Source organism: Micropterus salmoides, unplaced genomic scaffold, assembly GCF_014851395.1.
Source record: "Micropterus salmoides isolate LMB-PRFRI ecotype aquatic unplaced genomic scaffold, ASM1485139v1 Ms_hic_scaffold_2, whole genome shotgun sequence".
Taxonomy (NCBI): domain Eukaryota; kingdom Metazoa; phylum Chordata; class Actinopteri; order Centrarchiformes; family Centrarchidae; genus Micropterus; species Micropterus salmoides.
In genome coordinates, this window is record NW_024041150.1 from 37,224,062 (window position 1) to 37,244,465 (window position 20,404).

The 20,404-nt window shown below is 39.6% G+C and overlaps 1 protein-coding gene across 1 annotated transcript; it reads right to left on the reverse strand.

Moving 5' to 3' along the window:
• Positions 1-2,561: 2,561 nt before the first annotated feature.
• Positions 2,562-8,658, reverse strand: LOC119912989 (toll-like receptor 13). The gene is made up of 4 exons (XM_038732291.1): positions 8,538-8,658; positions 5,184-7,751; positions 3,834-3,951; positions 2,562-3,742 (listed from the first exon to the last, which is right to left on the reverse strand). Exons 2-4 carry the CDS (start codon positions 7,663-7,665, stop codon positions 3,496-3,498), a joined length of 2,847 nt encoding a protein of 948 aa, XP_038588219.1. The 5' UTR covers positions 7,666-7,751; positions 8,538-8,658; the 3' UTR covers positions 2,562-3,495.
• Between the last annotated feature and the right edge of the window lie 11,746 nt (positions 8,659-20,404).

Below are 20,404 nucleotides of genomic sequence, written 5' to 3' on the forward strand. Positions count from 1 at the left end.
TACAGCTGCGAACACTGGCGTCAGGGCCGACGTGCTAGTAGACAGGGTTAACGTCCTTCGTGTTGCTGTGCATTACCACCACCAATCCACTAGATGGCGCTGTCGTAAAAGAACTGCAGTCCTAAATGAAAAGGCAAAAGCCATCTGGGGCACAGTACAAAAAATTTGAAAAGAGACCAGCTTCAGGGCTTCTCAGCAACGACTGAATTATCCCTAGCAATAACTTTGATCGTAACATTTAACCACTGTTGTCCGTCAGTGTCTAGTCAATGTATTTGCTGCTTTGGATTAAAAAAAAAAACACATCACACCACATTTGAGGGGTGGCTGTATAAAATCCTCTTCCTGCCCAGTCCTGGGGGGGCAGGGCTTAGCTTCAAACTGTCAGGCCACACCTTTACTGATAAGAGGCCTGATGAGGGCCTGCTCAGTCTCTCCATTTGTTTGCTTCAGCACGTGGGTCAGCACAAGATATTGCTAAACTTTTCCAGTGGACTGTGTACCAGATGCAATAATTGACTGTACAATCATCTGCCAGTTAACTATTTAAGTGGAATATTTTAAAGAACAATAAACTGTTGAACAGCTCTCATCTCTGGTCTTCATACTTTAACTGGTGTGCCAATGCAAATCTCCCATCGGAGAGAACATCCAACATCGGAGTATAACAAGAAACATAAATCCCTTAACACCACTAAAACATTCCCTTAAACTATTTCAATAAAACAGAATTACTAGGGGCCAATGTTAAAGGGTCAACTCTGTGATGGTTTTTCAGAGGCACTTAGTTAGTTGGCTAACATTAGTTCATTGGTGGACATTTTGTCTTGTCAAATTAGGAAAAGCAGGTGTAAATAATAACATTTATAATGAAAACGTTTAAGTGTTCCAGAAAACAATGCCATGAGCCGGCATACACAGTAACTGGCCCCAGTAACTGGCACTCATTGAGGGTATTAGTTACACCTGAACATCCAATCTCTATATGTCCTAGTTTTGACGGTCAGCAGCTCAATCTCACGTAGACAGTTGTTAACTTGTCAACCACAGATGCAAGTCAAAACATTCGTAATCTCTAATTTCCATTTAGCAGTCCGTGGTAATGTCCGTGGTATGAAAAGGTGGATTTAAACAGCCTCCACGTGTCGAAGCTAAGTTTGTCAGCAGACCCACACACATCCTCACACAGACATTTGACTCGTCAAACACGAGTGTAACTAAAAACATTAATTACTGCTGCGTTTCATTTAGGAGTGTCATCCATCTTCAAAGTTACTGTTGTGGAAATTGTATGTTGCTGGTAAGGGATTGAGCAAATTATTGAGTTACAACAAACCGTTGTCTTTGAAGAATTTACTAATGAAAGATAATGAAAAGGAAGTACTACAACAGAAAATCAGCTGGTCCAGAGACCTGCCGCCTAGGTAGGCTTAAGGGATGCATAATCATCAACACAGTTCAGGCCTCTGTGTTTTGGGGAACAGAGATCCTCTCCTCTCCTCGAATAAACATACTGATTTCACCCAGTTTGATTAGATGTTGATGTCTGAATGAGGTTTTGGATGGATCCTTAAAAACTAAATTTTGACTTGTCAAAGCAGGAAAAGCACAACAAGTAATAACTAACTAAAGATAAAGCATTAAATTTAATTAAAAAAAATGAATGATGCGACCATCAATTTAAATATAGTTCATTTAAAGATTTAACTGTTTTCTTCTTGCTGCTCTCCTGAGAAATGCGGACCTAAAAAGATGGCCTTAAGGGCCAACAAAAGTTAAAAAAATCACTGTTAAATGTTCAGGCCTTTCAACTTGTGCTGTTACAGCCATAACATTGTGTGTTTTTCTGCCCCCTAGTGGTTGATTCTGAGTTTGGTTTCAAATAGTTGAATCAGGACATTTGGTGTTGTATTGGGAGCTTATTATGTTGCTGACAATCCACCTGCATCTGCCTTTATCGTTATTGGTTCAAGGCATCGTCTGTATGTATTAATTTATCTGATAATTTGATATGATAACGATCTTATATTTAAACATTTGTCAGATGTATGGTATTTTGATAATAATTTGTGGTTTGTATTTTTTATTTTTAGTTTCACACTACTAATTATTACATTATTTAACCTGTGGACGGCATTCATATCTCCAGAGTTGTAATGTGAAGATGTTGACACTTGCTGCAAGTGTTCTCGCTGATAATGCCAGAGAAAGACGGTACACAATTATTTATTAATAATTTTATTAGTAAATACAAAAGCTCACAAATTCAGATATTTTATGTTGTACATGCAAAACTGTTTGTTGCATCTCTTTTGAAAGATCAAGCTATATTTTTAATCTCAGATATTTGTTTCAGTTTTTACTCAAAAGAAAAAACATTCTTTAAACTTTAAACACCATGTTTGTTTTATAACTCCAGTTTTTGTGTATTTGATGAGACAATTTAAAATGCAGCGTCTTTGTTTGACACAAACACACAAACGGCCCTCAGGTGGCAGTGACAGACAGCAACAGTTTCCAAGTAACCAGCAGTGAGCTATGGTGAATGAAATGAGACGAAATCATCAAAAAAATTTTTATTTCATGACATGTACGGAATAAAAGCATGTGTATTACAATTAGCATCCCATTTGATTAGAAATGACAGTATTAGAAATATATATGTCCACCTTGATATCATACTATGTGAATATTGTCTAAACTGTAAAACCTGACAGAAAAAGAAGAAAAATACAATTAAATTTTTTGTTTTAGGAATGTGAAAAGAAAGAGGTTCATGATTTAAAAACAAGTAAACATCAACTTACTTCAAACTTTTATTTTCTAGTATGGGTCAAGCTTCAAAAGCATAATAAATTTCCCATAATGCAGGTTGATAGTCTTTTTTTGTCAGACCCTTCACTTCAAGAAGTACCAGTACCACAATATAAGTACTCCACTACAAAAGAAAGTCCTGCATTGAAAAAAGTAAAAGTACAAAAGTATAATCAGCAGAACGTATTTAAAGTATAAAAAGTACAAGTACTTGTTCTGGAGTAAAATGTCTCCTGTAACTGATATTATACATCACTTTACTAGATTGTTAATACTGATGCATCATTGTACTTCTTTATGTGCATTTAGCCTGTTTTGTCTAGTGTTTCCCAACCTAGGAGTCGGGCCCCTGCAAAGGGTCACAAGATAAATCTAAGGGTTCATAAAGAAGGTATGAGAGACATCTCACTGGAGATGAACAAGTACCTGCTGGTTTTTCAACAATGCGTTTTATTTTATAAGCATGTCATATATTGTTTTCGGTAAATCTCCATTTGAAAAATAACTAACTTAACTACAACTGTGAAATGAAAGCAGGGTACAAAAAACCACAATTATTTTAGTGAAGTAGAAGTATACCCCTCTTAATGACATTCTAAACAATTTTCATTCGTAAGTTTTGGATTTCAAAATCAAATAATGATTATTCTTTCCCCTCATTTCTGGTTGTAAAAGGAAATCTCAGTGAATAGAGCTTAGGTGTCCATTGAGGAGGGGTGTGTGCTCAGTAGCACTTTCACCAGAACTCATAGCTCGCTGTAAGCTCTGCCAGAAGACTCCAGTGTGTTGAACGGCTTGCGGCCAGCTCAGGTAGGTGCGTTTCTTCACCATACTTCTCATTTGGTAGTACGCAGACAGCTGCTGGGGGGGGATGTGCTCCAAAAACAGCAGGATCAACACATCCTTCTGCTCGTCAAACAGACGGTAGCTGTAGAAACCACACAAAGGACGCTTGAATGAATTTGGGAACAGGTGAGATAAGAGCATTTAATGCATGGAAAGAGAGGCAGCGCCCTCACCTGGCCATCTGGATCTCTCTGGAGCACCACTCACTCTGCAGGTAGTGCCGGCTGATCACACAGATGGTCTTCCTGCTGCCATAGATTGCGTCTGTAATGTTTTCTACGATGGGCTTACCTATGAAAACATCAGCCATGCAGACAAGGCACTTCATTCAAACTGACCATCATGTTGTTTAAGAAATCCCTTTTTTCCACAAATAGTAATTTACTTTTTTCTACGCAGAAATTTGAATCATGAAAATGGGCATATCTGTAGAGATACTCGTTGAATGCAACATTAGTTTTGGTCTTTGTGAGACACAAATAAAATTTTTTATGTAGCCTACTCTGACAAAAGCACCTTGCTCCCTACGTCCTGTGAAAGATCCAGACCCTAGATTTGGACAAAGCTTCTCTCACATCACATCCAAGTCTCTCTTGAAAAAATATATATTTAACTATTTAAATGGACCTTGTTCTGTGAAAAAACATGTTGCTAAGTTTGTCTAAAATTAATATGAGTTAGACAATTGAAGTGGAAATGTTGCAAAACATTGTCTCTTTAAGACAAAATTCCAAATATGTGTTACTATCTTTCCACTGCAGCTAAACATGGAAACATAAGGAGGGAATTTAATGTTAACCAACTGTATCTTTACTCACTTGATTTGTCTCTGGAGTGTGACCCACTAAGGCCTTGTTCATACCAACATAAGCACTGCATTGAAAATAAAAAATACAGCCACCTTAACACTTTGGAGGTGAACTCTAGCAAAGAAAATGTACTGTTGTTTGTCGAAAAGCTGAATCTCGCTCCCAATTTTTCACCACATAATGCAAAGTCAGCCGGGAACACCCTGTGATGGCTAATCAAAAACGTACAAGCAGACATTCTTCTGTGTTTCCTCTACATTTTACATGAAAACTTTCTACAGTAGAGTACTTAAATCCTGTCTCATGGTTTTATGGATTGATGTACAGTGTTTGGGTGTCTAGTATGTCTTCACACACACAGATCGCATTTCCTGATCTCACTAGTATCTGAAGAAACAACCCACACCAACGCAGCCATTTGCATGTCTTAAAGGCAGTTCTGTTTTTGATGTGAAGGCTCAGTTAGACTACAAACAAAAGTGACCTGAATACTCATTATTTGATTATGACATTGGCCCAAATGAGGATGTGAAATTCATTATTGTCATAAATGCAGGTTCTTTAAAAACAGAGTCAAACATTTCAAACAACTCTGACAGGAAGAAGACTCAATCACAGATGACAGTGAAAGAGGAAGCAGAGATAATCAAATGTTTGTTGATGCTTGATGCCAGATTGATAGAAAGAGTTTGAGGACAAACAGAGCGTCTGTACCTGGTTCGAAGTCTCTGTGGTGCAGACACAGCCTCCAGCCTTGCTCTCCTTCCAGCACTGGAAGCATCTCTCTGTAGACCCAGGCCTCATCGTGAACGTTGTAGGACACAAAAGCATCATAGTGGTGACGAGTGCCCTTCTTTCCCCTCTTCTTATCATAGAGGAAGGCCAGGAAGAGGTAGTAGGCGTAGACTAGGTGCCACCTCATGAAGTGGTAGATGAATGTTGTGAGGAGAGTGAGCACAGTGAGACTAGCGCTAGAAATGAAGCAGAGGAAGCCGGCGTCTATCCAACAGGATTCAATGTCAAAGTCCAGGAACATATTTCCCTGTTGGCTCACAGGAAAGGCACAAGTATACTGGTGGCCATTAACAACCTGTGTCTGGTTGGTGCTCTGCACCCATTGGTTAAAACCAGAATTAGAGCATTCGCATGTCAGAGGGTTATCAGTCAGGTCCAGATATGTCAAGGCCGGGAGGGACTGAAAGACTGTCTCATTGATGATGGACAATGCATTCTCACTGAGTTTCAGCCAGCTGAGAGAACGCAGGTTGGCCCTGGCCAGGAAATCTAAAGACCTGAATTTATTGTTGGAGAGGTCGAGCGTCTGCAGGTTTGGGATTGGCCAGAACAGTTCAGGGGTTAAATCTGACAGATCACTGTGGATTATCTGAAGACCCTTCAGTTGGGGAGTGTATTTAAACGTGTCTGGGTGCAAAGACTTCATGAAAAATCTCTCAGTCATGAGGTACTCTAAAGATATCAGACCCTTGAGCAGATCTGATGAAATCTCAGTTCTAAATGTGTCGTAAACTTTAAGCACAAGCTTCTTCAAATTGGTTAACTTTAAGAAAGGTGGCTCGTCATTTTGTTGAGAACTCTTCTGATTCCAGTTAAAAGTAAGATGTAGTGTCAGATTTGCTAATTGTGGTAATCCTCTGAAAACCTCCTTTAGGAAATTACTAAGAGAAAGACTAAGAGTTTGGAGATTATCGAGTCCTTCGAAAGCCCCGTCATTCACATTGTGATGTTGGTCTGACTCTAAATCCAAAACCCTGAGGGAAGACAGATTCCTAAAGTCTCCTTGCATGAGCTGAAAGGGGCCATTGTTGTGCAAATTCAAAGATTCTAGTTTCCACAAGTTAACGCTGAAGGTCTTGTCAAAAGTGTAAAAAGCATTTTCTCCAATATCGAGGACTTCCAAGTTGATTAAGTTTTGAAAAACACAGCCTTGAAGTTTTGAAATACGATTGTGGTTGAGATTAAGGTTTGTTAATCTTGTCAAATTCAGGAAGTCGAGGCAGTCAAGCTCACTGATGAAGTTGGAGCTTAGATCCAAGATTTCCAGTGTGGAGAGTCCTCGGAGCGCGAGTGGCAGTTTAGACAGTTGGTTACCGTCCAGTGCCAGAAGCCTGAGCTGTGTCATTGATCTGAATGAATGCTCGGACAACTTGGACAGGTCATTACTGGACAAAGTGAGATTATTGAGCAGAGAACAAGACCTCAGCATGTCATCGTCCACGGTACCAATTTTGCAAACCTCTACATCTAGAGATCTGAGAGAAGGAATTCGGCAGGCGACGTCTATGAGACCTTCAACTATCGGCTTCTCCATCATCAACAGCGAAAGTTTTTGTAGTGAGTCAGCGGTCTGCAGTATCGCTCTGTACGTCTCAAAGCTAATATACATTCCACTAAATAACAAAATAGTTAGGCTCCTCAGAAACATCTTGTTTGCTACATCCCACTCAATGTCACAGCTACACTTAGACAAGTCGAGAGAGTACAGATAAGGAAATATATCTGTAGTAATGCTGAACTTTCTCAGTGGGTTCATACTTAGCTGCAGTACCTCGAGGTTTGAGACGTTTAAAGGCAGGTCGTCTGATTGAAAAGAGTCAAACTTGTTATACGAAAGGTGAAATCTCTTTAAAGTTGATAGTTTTAAGATGGGAGCAATGTCTGTAATTTGTTGTAGCAAATTGGCACCCAGATATACTGTCTCTATGCTGACCAGGGACTCAAAGGATACAGGGGAGATAAATAAGATTTTGTTGCTGTCAAGCGACAGGAAGACTAATTTGGACAGCCCCTGAAACATGTTGTCTGTCAGGTTTGTTAGTTCATTGTCATCCATAATAAGGAACCTTAATTCTACCAAGTCTGCAAAAGCTCCATCATCAATGTGTGAAATCAGATTATATTGAAGTTGTACATCAATGAGCTTTGATAAACATCTTAAATCTGTCCGGTTGATGTTTAAAAGTTGATTTGAGCTGAGATCCAGTGATGTCGCATTTCTGGGAATGTCATCGGGAATAGCAGTGAGGTCTCGAGCTGTGCAAGTAACCCACAGACTTTTAGCATTTTCAGAATGGGCCAACGTACAGTTTTTAAGTGAAAAAGCCAGTAAGGGATTGTAATGAAGCAGGCAAGACAGAAGATAGACAAGGAACAGAGACCAACTTCCCATAGCTTGCATGTTGATCTCTGGGAGCAGCACTGTTTTGTTCACTTTCTCGAGAAGCTTGTTGGAGGTGGAGAATATTTTGGTTCAGCACTTCACATCTGAGGAGGATGAAAGAAGAAATAAAACATTACTGTACAGTGCATTTCCAAATAATGCTAGGAATGGCAATTTGATCGACTTTAGGATTTCCAAATGTAAAATATTAATAAATACACTTGAAAACGACACCTCAGTTTGTCACGAGCTTTGTGAGTAAGAAGTAAAGCGCTGTCGTAGGACACTAGCCTCAAATCCTGCTTCGGAGTACAGTCCCCAGGCTACCACTTTCAAGGATCAATGGTTAGACTGCTTATCGACATTTACTCTCTTTTCTGAATGAAATTCTGTAGCTCTTTAAGTAACATTGTGAGCTAAATTTATAACAATATAACGGTACGAGTAAACAAATGAATGTCAGACAAAAATATATTGTAAAACCGTATCACCAGAAAATGACAATGATTTTATGTCCAATTCCAAATTTTTAAAAAGTCTGCTTTCACAATATGTGCACAACTAGCCTATATGCACCAGTGGGGCAGTGGACAAGACACATACCTTTGACGTGGAGCGGGAGATCTGGGTCTAGTTCTCACTGTGACACATCCACCAATGTGTCCCTGAACAAGACACTTAACCCCTAGTTGCTCCAGACTTCTACATAACAGTTTTAAGTTGCTTTGGAGAAAACTGTCAGCTAAATGTAGTAATGTAAATGTATATCTACTTACTTAAGATTTTCAATGCAGAACTCCTTGTAATGACATGCTTCTGATTTAATTGCTGTGTCGCTGCTTTTGCTTAAGTAAAGGATCTAAATATTTCTTCAAACATTATTTACGTACTTCAGGTCACACGGAGCAATGCTGTCCAAGGTCCAATCTGGTGTGATTTTGATGTCAGCAAAGGACAATTCATGCAAAGTATCAGCTAACACAGACAGAGTGTGAATGTAGAAGAGCTGTGTCTCTTATTTTGACCTTTGAAATAAAGGAAGTGAAATCTATAAATGGACATCACGCTGACCAAGTTGTAGTGCAGAGGTTTTCAAAGTAGGAGGCGGCCCCTCGCAGGGTGGCTCTAAACTGTTACAGTGTAGGTTCAGTGAATGTAAGTAAAAAATGGCTAATAGTTATCTAAAGGAGATTACGTAGAATATCCTCAAAGTGTCATTTGGTTAGAGAGGTAGTTATTAACATGTATGAAGGAGAACACAAGACGATTACTTCTCCTTACCTTCCTGCCTACCAATTATGTTCTTCAAACATAACTTCTACTGACAAAACATGAGAATAAGAAAAAGCAGAACAAACACAAAATTTCATTGTGTCATGTGGTCACATTAGGTAATTGTCATTCTTGCTTAATCTATACAGGAAATATTAGCTGAACACGGTGCCAGACGGATTACACAGGTTAATATAAAAACATTTTTTGCATCTGTGAAAGCTGTAAGTTTGATAGTTTATAGTGTCCTCTAGAGGGCACTGTGATTCCATGGTGGAATTTAAACTTGTGCACAAATTTGTTGGCATCTTCAACTTTTGCTTTATGAAAACAGCTTATTATTTGTAGCTAGATCACATTCTGTACATGATTATTTAACTGTTGTCACATTTGCAAGTTGGTTACAAGGAAGTTTTAAGCACTGAAAAAAAGAGAAGACATGGGTCAGTTTCTTTTTCCAGGGACAGGCCCTTGAGAGGTCTGGAGATTCACATCAGTTCTCAGTAGGGTGTGTGTGGTAGCCCATTTGGAGACACACATGTATGGCTCTTTACCCCTCTCAGAGTGGTTTTGTTAATCCAATTGTCCTGATGAGCCTCGTGTTCACGTGGCCATTAGACGGTAAATTCATGCCTGGAAATTGTTGTGACGTTTTAAAAGTCTTGAATGGTAAAGCAAGTCACTTTGCTCCACAGGGGGATTCGTTTGCCTCAGGAAAATTTTACATCTTTGATTAAATGTTCAACCAACCTTTACTTTGTGTTGAAGGCCTTTTGGACAATTAAAATACCTTTACAGGTTGAAGTTTCATCATTAAATCCCATTTTAAATGTAAATCTGATCTTAATGACATTCTAAATAATAATAGTAATAATGCATTACATTTATATACCGCTTTATCATTGAAACTCAAAGCGCTTCAGTGAAGTGGGGGGGGGGACGATGACGACTCACCTCAACCACCACCAATGTGTAGCACCCACCTGGGTGATGCACAGCAGCCACTTAGCGCCAGAACGCTCACCACACATCAGCTTGAGGCAGAGAGGGGGGGGGGGCATTGAGCCAGTTACTATGTGGGATGATCAAATGGCCAGATGGTGAAAGCCAGGTTGGGAATTTTGCCATGATACCGGGGAACCCCCTGCTCTTTGCGACAAGTGCCATGGGATCTTTAATGACCACAATGAGTCGGTTTAACATCTCATCCGAAGGACGGCAGCTCCTACAGCACAGTGTTCACATCATTGCACTGGGGCATTGGGATCTTATTATTGGGACCAGAGGGAAGACTGCCCCCTACTGTCCCACCAACACCTCTTCCAGCAGCAACTTAGTTTTCCCATCCAGGTACTAGCCAAGCCCAAACCTGCTTAGCTTCAGTCATTCAGCAATAGCAGGGTTTGCTGCCGGCAACAAAAATATGATTTTCATTTGTAATTTTTGGATCTCAGAATCAAATAATGTTTTTCCCCTTCAATTCTGGTTGTGAAGGAAATCTCACTAAATGGAGATCGGGTGTCCAGGGAGGACGGGTGTGTGCTCAGTGGCACTTTCAGCTGAACTCAGAGCTTGCCGTACGCTCTGCCAGAAGACTCCATTGTGTTGAACGGCTTGCGGCCAGCTCAGGTAAGTGCGTTTCTTCACTAGATTCCTCATTTAGTAGTACGAAGACAGCTGCTGGGCAGGGATGTCCTCCAAAAACAGGATCAACACATCCTTCTCTCTCTGGATCTCTCTGGAGCACCACTCACTCTGCAGGTAGTGCCAGCTGATCACGCAGATGGTCTTCCTGCTGCCATAGATGGCGTCTGTAATGTTTTCTACGATGGGCTTACCTATGAAAACAACAGCAACGAAGACAAGACACTTCATAAATGTTCTGGAAACTGACCATCATGTTGTTTAAGAAATCCCTTTTTTACACAAAAAAGTAATAAAAACTTTTTTCTGTGTAAATTTGTTTGATATTTAGTCCCTTATCTGCATACTTTTTGGTCCCCCCCAAAAACAGGAGGTTTAAGACCCATCCTGGATCTCTGCTACTTGAACTAACATATCGGAAAGACACCGCTCCATATGCTGGCGCTCAAGAAACTGCTGGAGCTGGTGCAGCCCTGTGACTGGTTCACCACCATCGACATGAATGACTTCTACTTTAGTGTCGAGGTGGCCTGGTAACACAGGAACGTCCTGCGCTTCGCCTTTCAGGGAGTAGCCTTTGAATACAACAGCTCCCCTTCGGCTATTCGCTGCCCTCCTTCACATTCAGCATGTGTGGACCTACAACCGCTGCGCGAGCACAGCATGAGGGTCTTTTTCTACTTAGACAACTACATACTGTCATGGCCAGATCGAAACCTTGGGTGATTTTCCACACAGCCCAGTTGATTTTGCACTTCAACAACCTGGAGTGTGTAATCAATTGGGAGAAGAGCTCTCTCCAGCCACTACAGATGGCAGTATTGTGATGGATTATCACAATATTGCATATTGTAGGCACACATGCAAGCAAGATTTGTCTGTCTCACTCTTATCCCTGCCACCCTCATCCTTTCCCCCAATAATGTTTCCTTCTCAGATTTTTTCCTACACTTTTTTTTAAACCTGGTATCTTATTTCCTCTCCCCGCAGCTCTTGGTGTGCAGCAGTCTCTGTGAGCATCTCCCTCTTATTTTCTCGTAGCAGTCAGCCTTCAGTCACTGTGAGCAGGTCCCAAACACTCAACAATCTTTACATCTTTTCATGGTCACATAATTGTTTAATCAGCTAATATATATCCTATGTTTGTTTTAATATCTCTAGTCACAGATCACCTCCAGTAGTATCAGCAGTAACAACAACAACGGCAGCAGCATCCCCAGCCACCCCTCAACAGCAACTGTTCCCTGTAAATTATGTCAGCCCACAGTGTTCTAATGCTAGAAGTAGGTATTCCCTGTATTTCTTTTTCAAAACTGTGTCTCAGCATTTGCTGAAGTATCGATACAGAAGCATCTGTATATGCATATAATCAAGGAATACATAACGATAAATTTCTGTATCGATATTTTGAGAACAGCCCTATTTAAATCCTTGTTCCATGTCTCCTTTTTATACTTTGAGCACCTGCCCTTCAAAAGGTCTCTGCACGGCCCTGATGGGGAACACGGTAAAAATTATACCTGCTTAACATCAGCATGTCCTGGTGAGCATGTTAGCATGCTCTTGCTTCTTAGCCTTGTTAATGAGTAACAGAAACAGGCCGTTAAGGTTACCGTAGTTACCTCAAAAGAAAAGTGGTTGTCTCGAGTCGGAGGCCAAAGTGTGAGCTTACAGTAGTGCGGAGCAGCGCCCACAAAACACAACGTTAGAGATCTGCAATATATTATGAGATGTAAAAATATTTTTCGGTTCATTTTGAAACTATGGCGTAGCAAATTAGACTATGGCGGGCTGCCATGGTCTCGTTAATTAATGGGAAACACTGATAAGGTAATGCATTATATATGCAAGTGTTACTTAGATATTATAAGATTATTAGATATTCCTCCTATTGTTTTCTGATTTTGATAACCAGAAACTGGCTAAGACTGGCCTACCATACTGCAAAATAAATCAATTTAACAGTTGTCATATTACATATGACATACTGCAGACTGCGGTTGCCAGTAGTAGCCTATGTAGTAGGCAGTACAGCCAAAGTAACTTGTACTTTGAGTAGCTTTTTAATCAAGTACTTTTATAGTTTCACTTGAGTAGGTTTGTCAAAGAGTAAGCGTACTTTTACATGAGTAAAGCCTTTCAGTACTCTACCCACCACTGGCTGGCACCCCCAGTACTAGCACCGACATGGGCGAACATGAGACAGACAGCAGAGATGAGGGCAATAGCAAAACAAGGTTAAAGCCTGCAAAGCCCAAAGCACCAGAGATTTGTTAACATTGATGATGATATGGCTTATTTATTTAGGAGAGCTAGATAGGTGTTTTTAGTTTTGAAAATTACGTGCTTTATGTGCTTTTTTGTGAGGTGTTGTACTTGCATAAAATTTTTAAGAATTTAGGAATAAAAGCATCTAAAGACCCTGAGCGCTGAGTGGGCTGACCGGGCCATTTTTTTGTTCCAATCTGCCCCTGGCTACCAAACTCAACTGTATACTGCTGAAGTATCCACAATGTATAATATCCATCCATCGTCAACCGCTTATCCTGTGTACAGGGTCGCGGGGGGCTGGAGCCAATCCCAGTTTACGGGTGAAAGGTGGGGTACACCCTGGACAGGTCGCCAGTCCATCGCAGGGCCACCAATGTATAATAGGATTCTTGTAAAAAAAAATCTATAAAATCTATAAAATGTTGTTGTTGTCAGTGCAGAGGGGAGAAGGAGGAAAAGGAGTCTGTGCAGAAACACATGGTATCTGTAATCACACAGGAGATCTGTACAATGCAACAAGGAACTCACACAACAGGTTCAGTAAGAGGAACTATTCAATTGTACTTATTTGAAAGTAGGGATACCACATTAAAAGTAAAAGTCATGAATTCAATATTTGTTTGTGTTATTTCATTATATTATGCTGTATTTATTTATTTATTTATTTATAAGTAGTTAAATCTAGGACACAGCATCTTAGTTTATAAACTGAAACACGAGTTAAAAATTTTGATTTGTAACAGAAATCTTGCTCAAGGACAAATCTCACTTTGACCTCTTGTGAGTAAGAATTTTAATGCTAAGTAAATCTAAATGCTAGTAATAAATGAGTATAAATATACTAATACTAATACTGAAATCTTGTACTTTTTACTAGTGCTGGGCAACGATTAAAATTTTTAATCGGGATCAATTGCATGATTAATTGTGATTAATCGCATTGTTACGTGTAAAATTGAATAATGAATTATAAAGTAGTGTATTGCACAATTTTAATTTAAATGTACTGCTCTATACACAAAAGTGCAAACACTTTAAACAAATAAGGTGCTTTTTACCAGCAGTATTCCCTTTACACAGTAGCAATAAAATATTTCTTGTAAATCTAAACTTAAACATTAATGTAATCAAATCAAATATTAAACCAAAGCTATTTGCCACTGCCAGGGCATTACCTTTTTATCTAGCTTGTTAAAACAAGTTACCATCAGAGTCCAGTTTTCTAGTTGTTTTTTTTCTGAACAGGTATCAGCATCAGGTATCTTTTATCAGGGAGCAGCAGAAACAGGGTGGGTGATTTACAGGATGATCGACATCCCGCCCCTCCTGTGACCCATGGTTTGACTGTATGTGTATCCAGAGCCAGTGAGCAAGGGACTTTCAAACTAATAATAATAAAATAAAAACTGCGTTAACGTGCAATAAAATAATTGTCGGCGATAATAACGCCCAGCCCTACTTTTTACACAATTTCATGTTCTCTACAGCTAGTTTTGACTTACTATATAATATGTTACAGTCATGGAGTGCTATTTTCATGCATAATGAGTACTGTATGTCCACTTCTCTTACTTCACTTACTTTCTTACTTAGCTACGAAAGATTTTGAATGCAGAACTTCTCCTTATACTGGCATATTTTTGAATTGCTGTATTACTGCTTTTACTTAAGAAAAGGATTTAAATATTAAACTAAAATTAAACATTGTTTAGGGTACCTTCAGGTCACATGGAGCAATGTTCTCTAAAACATCCTGATGGTTCAAAGCAATCTCCGATCTGGTTGGTGGTTGAAATCAAATTGGTCAAATTGTGAAAAATATAAACAAAACAAACAATCGTATTTTTACAAAACAAAAGTTATTTTACCTTTCAATTAAAGAATCTTAAATGTATGTAAATTAAAAATGTTTGGACCATATAGATTAATTTACCAGCTACTTTCTCATCAGTTTGATGACTGAAAAGGACAATTCAGCCAAAATATCAGCTAACACAGACTGACAGATGTTGCAAGGTGAAATGTGGAAGAGCTGTGTCTCTTTTATTTTGAGAAGACCAAAATAAAGTGAAATGACTAAATGTGCAATTTTTACAATATTTACAATATTGGTCTGTGTTCTGAGCTGTCAGCTCATGACTCTGGCAAGATGAGGGAGGTGGACTCGAAGACAGTCAAAGTGGACACTATTTTCCAAATGTTAGACTTTTATTGTGAAGATGAAACAATATTATCATCTTGTTGCTGCTGTTTACATTTTCCCAGATGCAAATTCAAAAAATGCACAGTGGAAGGTTTGGGGTGTATACGTACAGTATATGTATATACGTATATGAATAACTGCAGATATTGTTTTTTTATGTTACCATATTTTAATAGGCCTTAAAATACATAATTATATGTCAAGTTCTTTGTGTGTAGCATGTAAGGGCTAAGGACAAATTTTGTTTTGGTTTGCAACCTGTATAATGACAAATTAACAACCCTGAGACACAGTTTATCAACTATGGCAATTTCTGACAGTGACAATAATTTTATTTCAGCATGTCCTCATCCCAGAGCGTTATATTCCGGCATTTTGGCAAAACGCAAGAAAGCATCAGTAGACTATTTGACGCATGAGGTACCTCTCACTGTCCGTTTGCGACACCTTTTTAATATGGGGTTAACGTTGTCAAATGGTCTTAGTTTGGTTAGGTTTAGGCACCAAGACTTCTTGGTTAGGTCCAGCTAAAGATCATGGTTTGGTTTGAAGTAAGTACAATATGTGACATAAGTCATGTATGTAACGTTTTGGAATTTACAATTGGTTGGTCGGTAGATGGGTTACGTTGGAGTTACTTAAAAGCCCAGAGTGTCTCATACAGTTGCTGAAGGGTATCTTGTGTGTCAAATACCAACACACAAAGCTGGGGACGCCCTGGCATGAGAACAGACTGCTTATTTAATACTTCATTAATGTTACTAAGTCCAGGCATGTGCCATTTGAATGGCCAACAACCTTACTGCATTTTTTGCAAGACAACCCTGCATGTTTTTTTGTTGTTGTTTTTGGCGCTCATGTCACAAGTCTCTTTTAAAATCTGTAAGCATGCTCAATATCCCATCCATTCTTTTTATGAAGACAAACAACAAGTAGTAGGCGGAAAACAAGAGGACGATTGACAGGGAGAGAACAAAGAATAGAAGATAGATACAAACAGAATAAAGGGAAAGATTCAGGAGGAGGAGAAAAAAGAAAATGGAGAGCAGATGAAGAGGAAGGCATACAAAGGAGGGAGAAAGAAGGGAAAGGAGTAGGGAAAACATGATGATGAAAATCTCCTCCCTCTCTCCCTCCTCCTTCTATTTATTCATAATGCATTTTCTGGTAGAGCACATAGGGGGGACGAGTGAGTGAGCTGCCGAAGCTTTCCTCTTTTACTCAGCTGGCATTCGTAGGACACCGTGATGAGATTTCCTCCAAGGACTGTGTCTCTGTCGACCGACGCTGGTGTCCATGGACCCTGAATAGGTATGTAGAGATAGAGAGGAGGGGAATCAGTGAAACATAATAACTTTGAGATATGATATAATATTCCTTTAGTGAATTATCATAATATAATACTCTTACTGACTCAATGCTGATTTGTAAATAAGTTACTATACTTTATTCTCCTATGGGATTTTTACTAATACATTCCCATTAATCCTATGATATTAATTTAGAGATTTATAATGTGTCATGCTTAATGGTATTTTATCTCTTATTAAAATACTTAAACATTCCTATTATACTCCTATAATGACGTAGTGTGTTTATGGTGATTAATAGGTGTATTGCTGACATTTCATTAAGGATATAAATGGATGGATAGATATGCTTTTTAAATCCCAAAGGGGAATTGCAATTAATGCTAGAGTATTTGTCATTTTACAACATAGGGTTGTATACTGAGATCAACTTAGTGATGTTTGATGCTATGCATGTGTAGTAATGTTATAAAATAAATGAATCTTAATAAATTTAAATCAGGTTTTTTGTGTTGCCCTTGCAATGTTGGCTTTACAATTTGTGCATCATATAGTTATCTTTCATCCTTACACCCTTGATTCAGAAAATTTAAAACATGTGTTACATTACTGACATTTTACAAGTCATGAATGTGGTTGTCTGTCAGGCACAGCAGAGGAAAAGCAAATGAGCAAAATCTGATCCCGAGAGGATTTATCTGTTTGACAGAAAATAGCTGTCGGAAAGAACAGAATTGTCAATTATTGAGTTGATATTAAGCAGCTTGGAAAATATTTTATATTTTATAAATATATTTATTACTTTCAAACGGCATCACAGAAAAGAATATATTAACTAATGGTTCCATGACAGAGGGATAAATTCTGTTGAATATTAACTGTTAAAACATTTTGTACATAATATAATTTCATCAATTTAATTTGAATAAAATAAGTGCATCATTTTCCTCTGGTTTATGAATGGTATATGGTTTGGGAATTATAGTTTGTATTAATTTGTCCAATCAGGTGCTGACAAGATACGTTCACCATGGAAACCTCACCAAATGTTTCTAAATGTGATGAGGACGTCGTCCAATCAGAATGCCTGATTCCAGGGGAGGCAGGGCTTGCAGATGTCCCCGCCAACACAAATTCCAAGGCCAACTGGGGGGCGGAGCCTAACTTTAACCTCAACCTCAATCTGACTTCACCAAGAAACCCTCACTCAGCCACAGAGACCTCAAAGCTGCATGGAGGTAACAAAAAGCACAATGGGAATAAAGGAGGTGGGAAACCTGGATCAAAAGGGGCAGTTAGTATGGAAACTGACAAGTCAGCAAGCACCCTGACAACCAGTGTGGAGAGAGATGATCCATCGAAACAAAAAAGCAAAATTCCAGCTTTGTCTCGCTCACCAACAGCTGAGGCGTTTGTGAACAGCAGAGGTGAGCAAAGACTGAAATCCCCAAACCCCAAACATACTCCTACCGTCAGCCCCAAGATGCACACACACGGCAAAATGGCAGCAATTTCAAAACCCCACCAGGTGGAACAAACGATGATTGCTAGCAGCCCGAGAACGACCGAAAGAGTAAAAACACAAACACATATTACATCTGAACTAACAAAGACTACAAACAAAGGTAGTCTAAAAATGCAAACAAATAAGAAGGAAGATTGTGGAAAAGAAATTAGCCTGGAGACACAGTCACCAAAAACACTTCACCTTCCTGTAAGCCCAAGAGTCCACAGTCAGAAAGAAGATTTAAATGTTATCAGTCCAAAACTGACCAATCGAACTCCAACAATAACGGCCAAAACCCAAAAACCAGAGCCAGCAAGCATGACTACAAGGTCAAAGGAGCAGCCCAGACATGACTCAATAAGTCATAGTTCTGACACGCCCCCTATAGGACCAAAATCACAAAATCAAAGGGCTGAAATGGCAATGCTCAGTACCAATACTCCTCAACAGAGTTCTTTAAGTCCCAAACCATCTACACATAGGAAATCCTCTGGGACTAGAAACACTTCCTCCTCAGGGTCCAAGGAGAATCTTGATGATAAAAATTCAAGAGTTTGTTCTGGATCCAAAACCAGTTCAAAATCCAGTTCAAATCCTGAAGCCATGACAGCGACCAAGGACAGGCTGGATTCTAAAACTGGCTCTGATTCCAAAGCCGGTCACAAATGTAAAACCCCAATGGGGTCCAAAGATAGCCTGGATACTAAAAGTGGTTCTGCTTCCAAAAGCAGTTGGGGATCAAAGGACAGCTTGGACTCTAAAACTGGGACAAATTCCAAAGCCAGTCCCAATGGTAAGTCAGGAATGGGTTCCAGAGATAGCCTTGATTCTAAACCTTCAATTGAACTTAATGCAAGCAAAACCGGCCTAGGTTCAAAGACAGTTGTGTGGTCAAAGGACGACCTGGATCCTAAAGCCAGTTTGGATCTAAAAACTAGTCCAAGTTCTACACCAGGATCTAATTCTGATGTCTTTTTGAGTTGTAAACCCAGTCCGACATGTATGACTCCTAAACCTTCTCTGGCGGCCTCTGGTTCTAAGATGGACCTTGTTGTCTCCTCGTCATCCTCAAGAACTGGTCTATCTGGGTACAAAGACAACAACCTCAAGGCTGCAAGCTCCAGTGCTAAACCCAGTCCAGATCTTAAAACTGGTTCAGATTCTTCAAAGCCTGGACCAGTTCGGTCTAGCTCAAAATCAGCTCTGGCGGATTTGTCTTCGTCCTTGAAGCTCTCTCCTAGACCTGCAAGTAGGAGTCCTGTGTCTGGTCTTGGCAAAGGTCTTGGTTCTTCTTTGGCTGGGCCAAACAGGGAGGTCCAGAAGAGTCCTGGTTCTGCTACAGGTAATATCATTCACAGAGTCTAATCAGTTGTTGCAAGTTTATTTGTAAGGTCCTAGGGTAACACCATTCTCATATATCTCATGTGTTTATGTTGTATTAGCATGCTAGGCTTACAGCCCGTCGGTTGTGACTGTATACGTGTGCCAGGACGCCTTTCAGAGAACAGAAAGACTTTAAACACACCCATCACCTGCCCACTGTGGCGCTGTTAACCTGAAACGCCTTATTACCTTATTGTTAGGTTTATTAGGTTTGTTGTGGCAGTGACCTCTAGTGGCTGTACAACTGTAGCAATTGAGGACGCTGGGTGACACATTATAAATAGCGAGAAAGTCCATGCAAAGAGGTAGGATGGATTTGTTGGATGGTAATTTTGAGTTTTAACTTAAATAGCATTAGGGACTAGGAACTTATGTTACTGACTTCTGTAACATGACTTCCGTGACTTTTGTCAGAAGATTTACGTGATTTACTTACTTTAACCCAAACCACAATGTTTTCCTAAACCTGACCAAGTAGTTTTGTTGTCGAAATCTAACCAAACTGCGACCGTTTCATGACAATACAAAATGTAATGTTTGTTGTTATGGCGCCACCGTGTGGCCAAATTGAACCAAATTTGACACAGTACTCCATTGGGTCCTCAGTAATACGTGAAAAGTTGATGGATGAACGGCTGTGACTGAACATCAGAGTTTCCTTCCTCTGTAGTTACAGTAGATAGTGTAAATACGAACCATATAAAATCCAGGCCAAAAAATTTTGGTTTGTCATAAGATTCAGACTAATGGTGTTTTCAGACCAAAAGCGAAGCGAGCGTTCGGGGCGGTGATTTTACATATAAAGTCAATGCAAAGAGCCGCGATTTCTTGTCGGGCGGCATGAAGTGACACAAAGGGGACGGTGTCGGCGAAGCGAAGGAATTCACGCGAGTTGAATATTTTAAACTCTGAGCTGAGTTGCGATAGCCTATCAACGTTGAGATTGTCCCTACGTCGGCTTCAGAGTGTTGTGTGGAGAGGGCAGAGCAGGAGATTGAAAATCTGCTATACCTAACAAAGCATGAATTCATATGTTTAACAAATCTGCATCATATTGTAGTTATTTCGGCATCAGTTTGATCCGTTTATTGCTATTTAATCACAGCAAAATGTTTACTTTGGGTTCATACAGCTGAAGAAATGGCGAGTGGTGTTTATTTGCATTAT

Bases quoted from the DNA above. Each gene is read 5' to 3' on its own strand.
- LOC119912989 (XM_038732291.1), bottom strand. From the start codon at position 7,665: ATGCAAGCTATGGGAAGTTGGTCTCTGTTCCTTGTCTATCTTCTGTCT. The intron at 3,952-5,183 runs GTACAGACGCTC...ATGTTTTCATAG, and splicing joins CCACAGAGACTTCGAACCAG to GTAAGCCCATCGTAGAAAAC. The intron at 3,743-3,833 runs GTGAGGGCGCTG...TGGTTTCTACAG, and splicing joins AGAGAGATCCAGATGGCCAG to CTACCGTCTGTTTGACGAGC.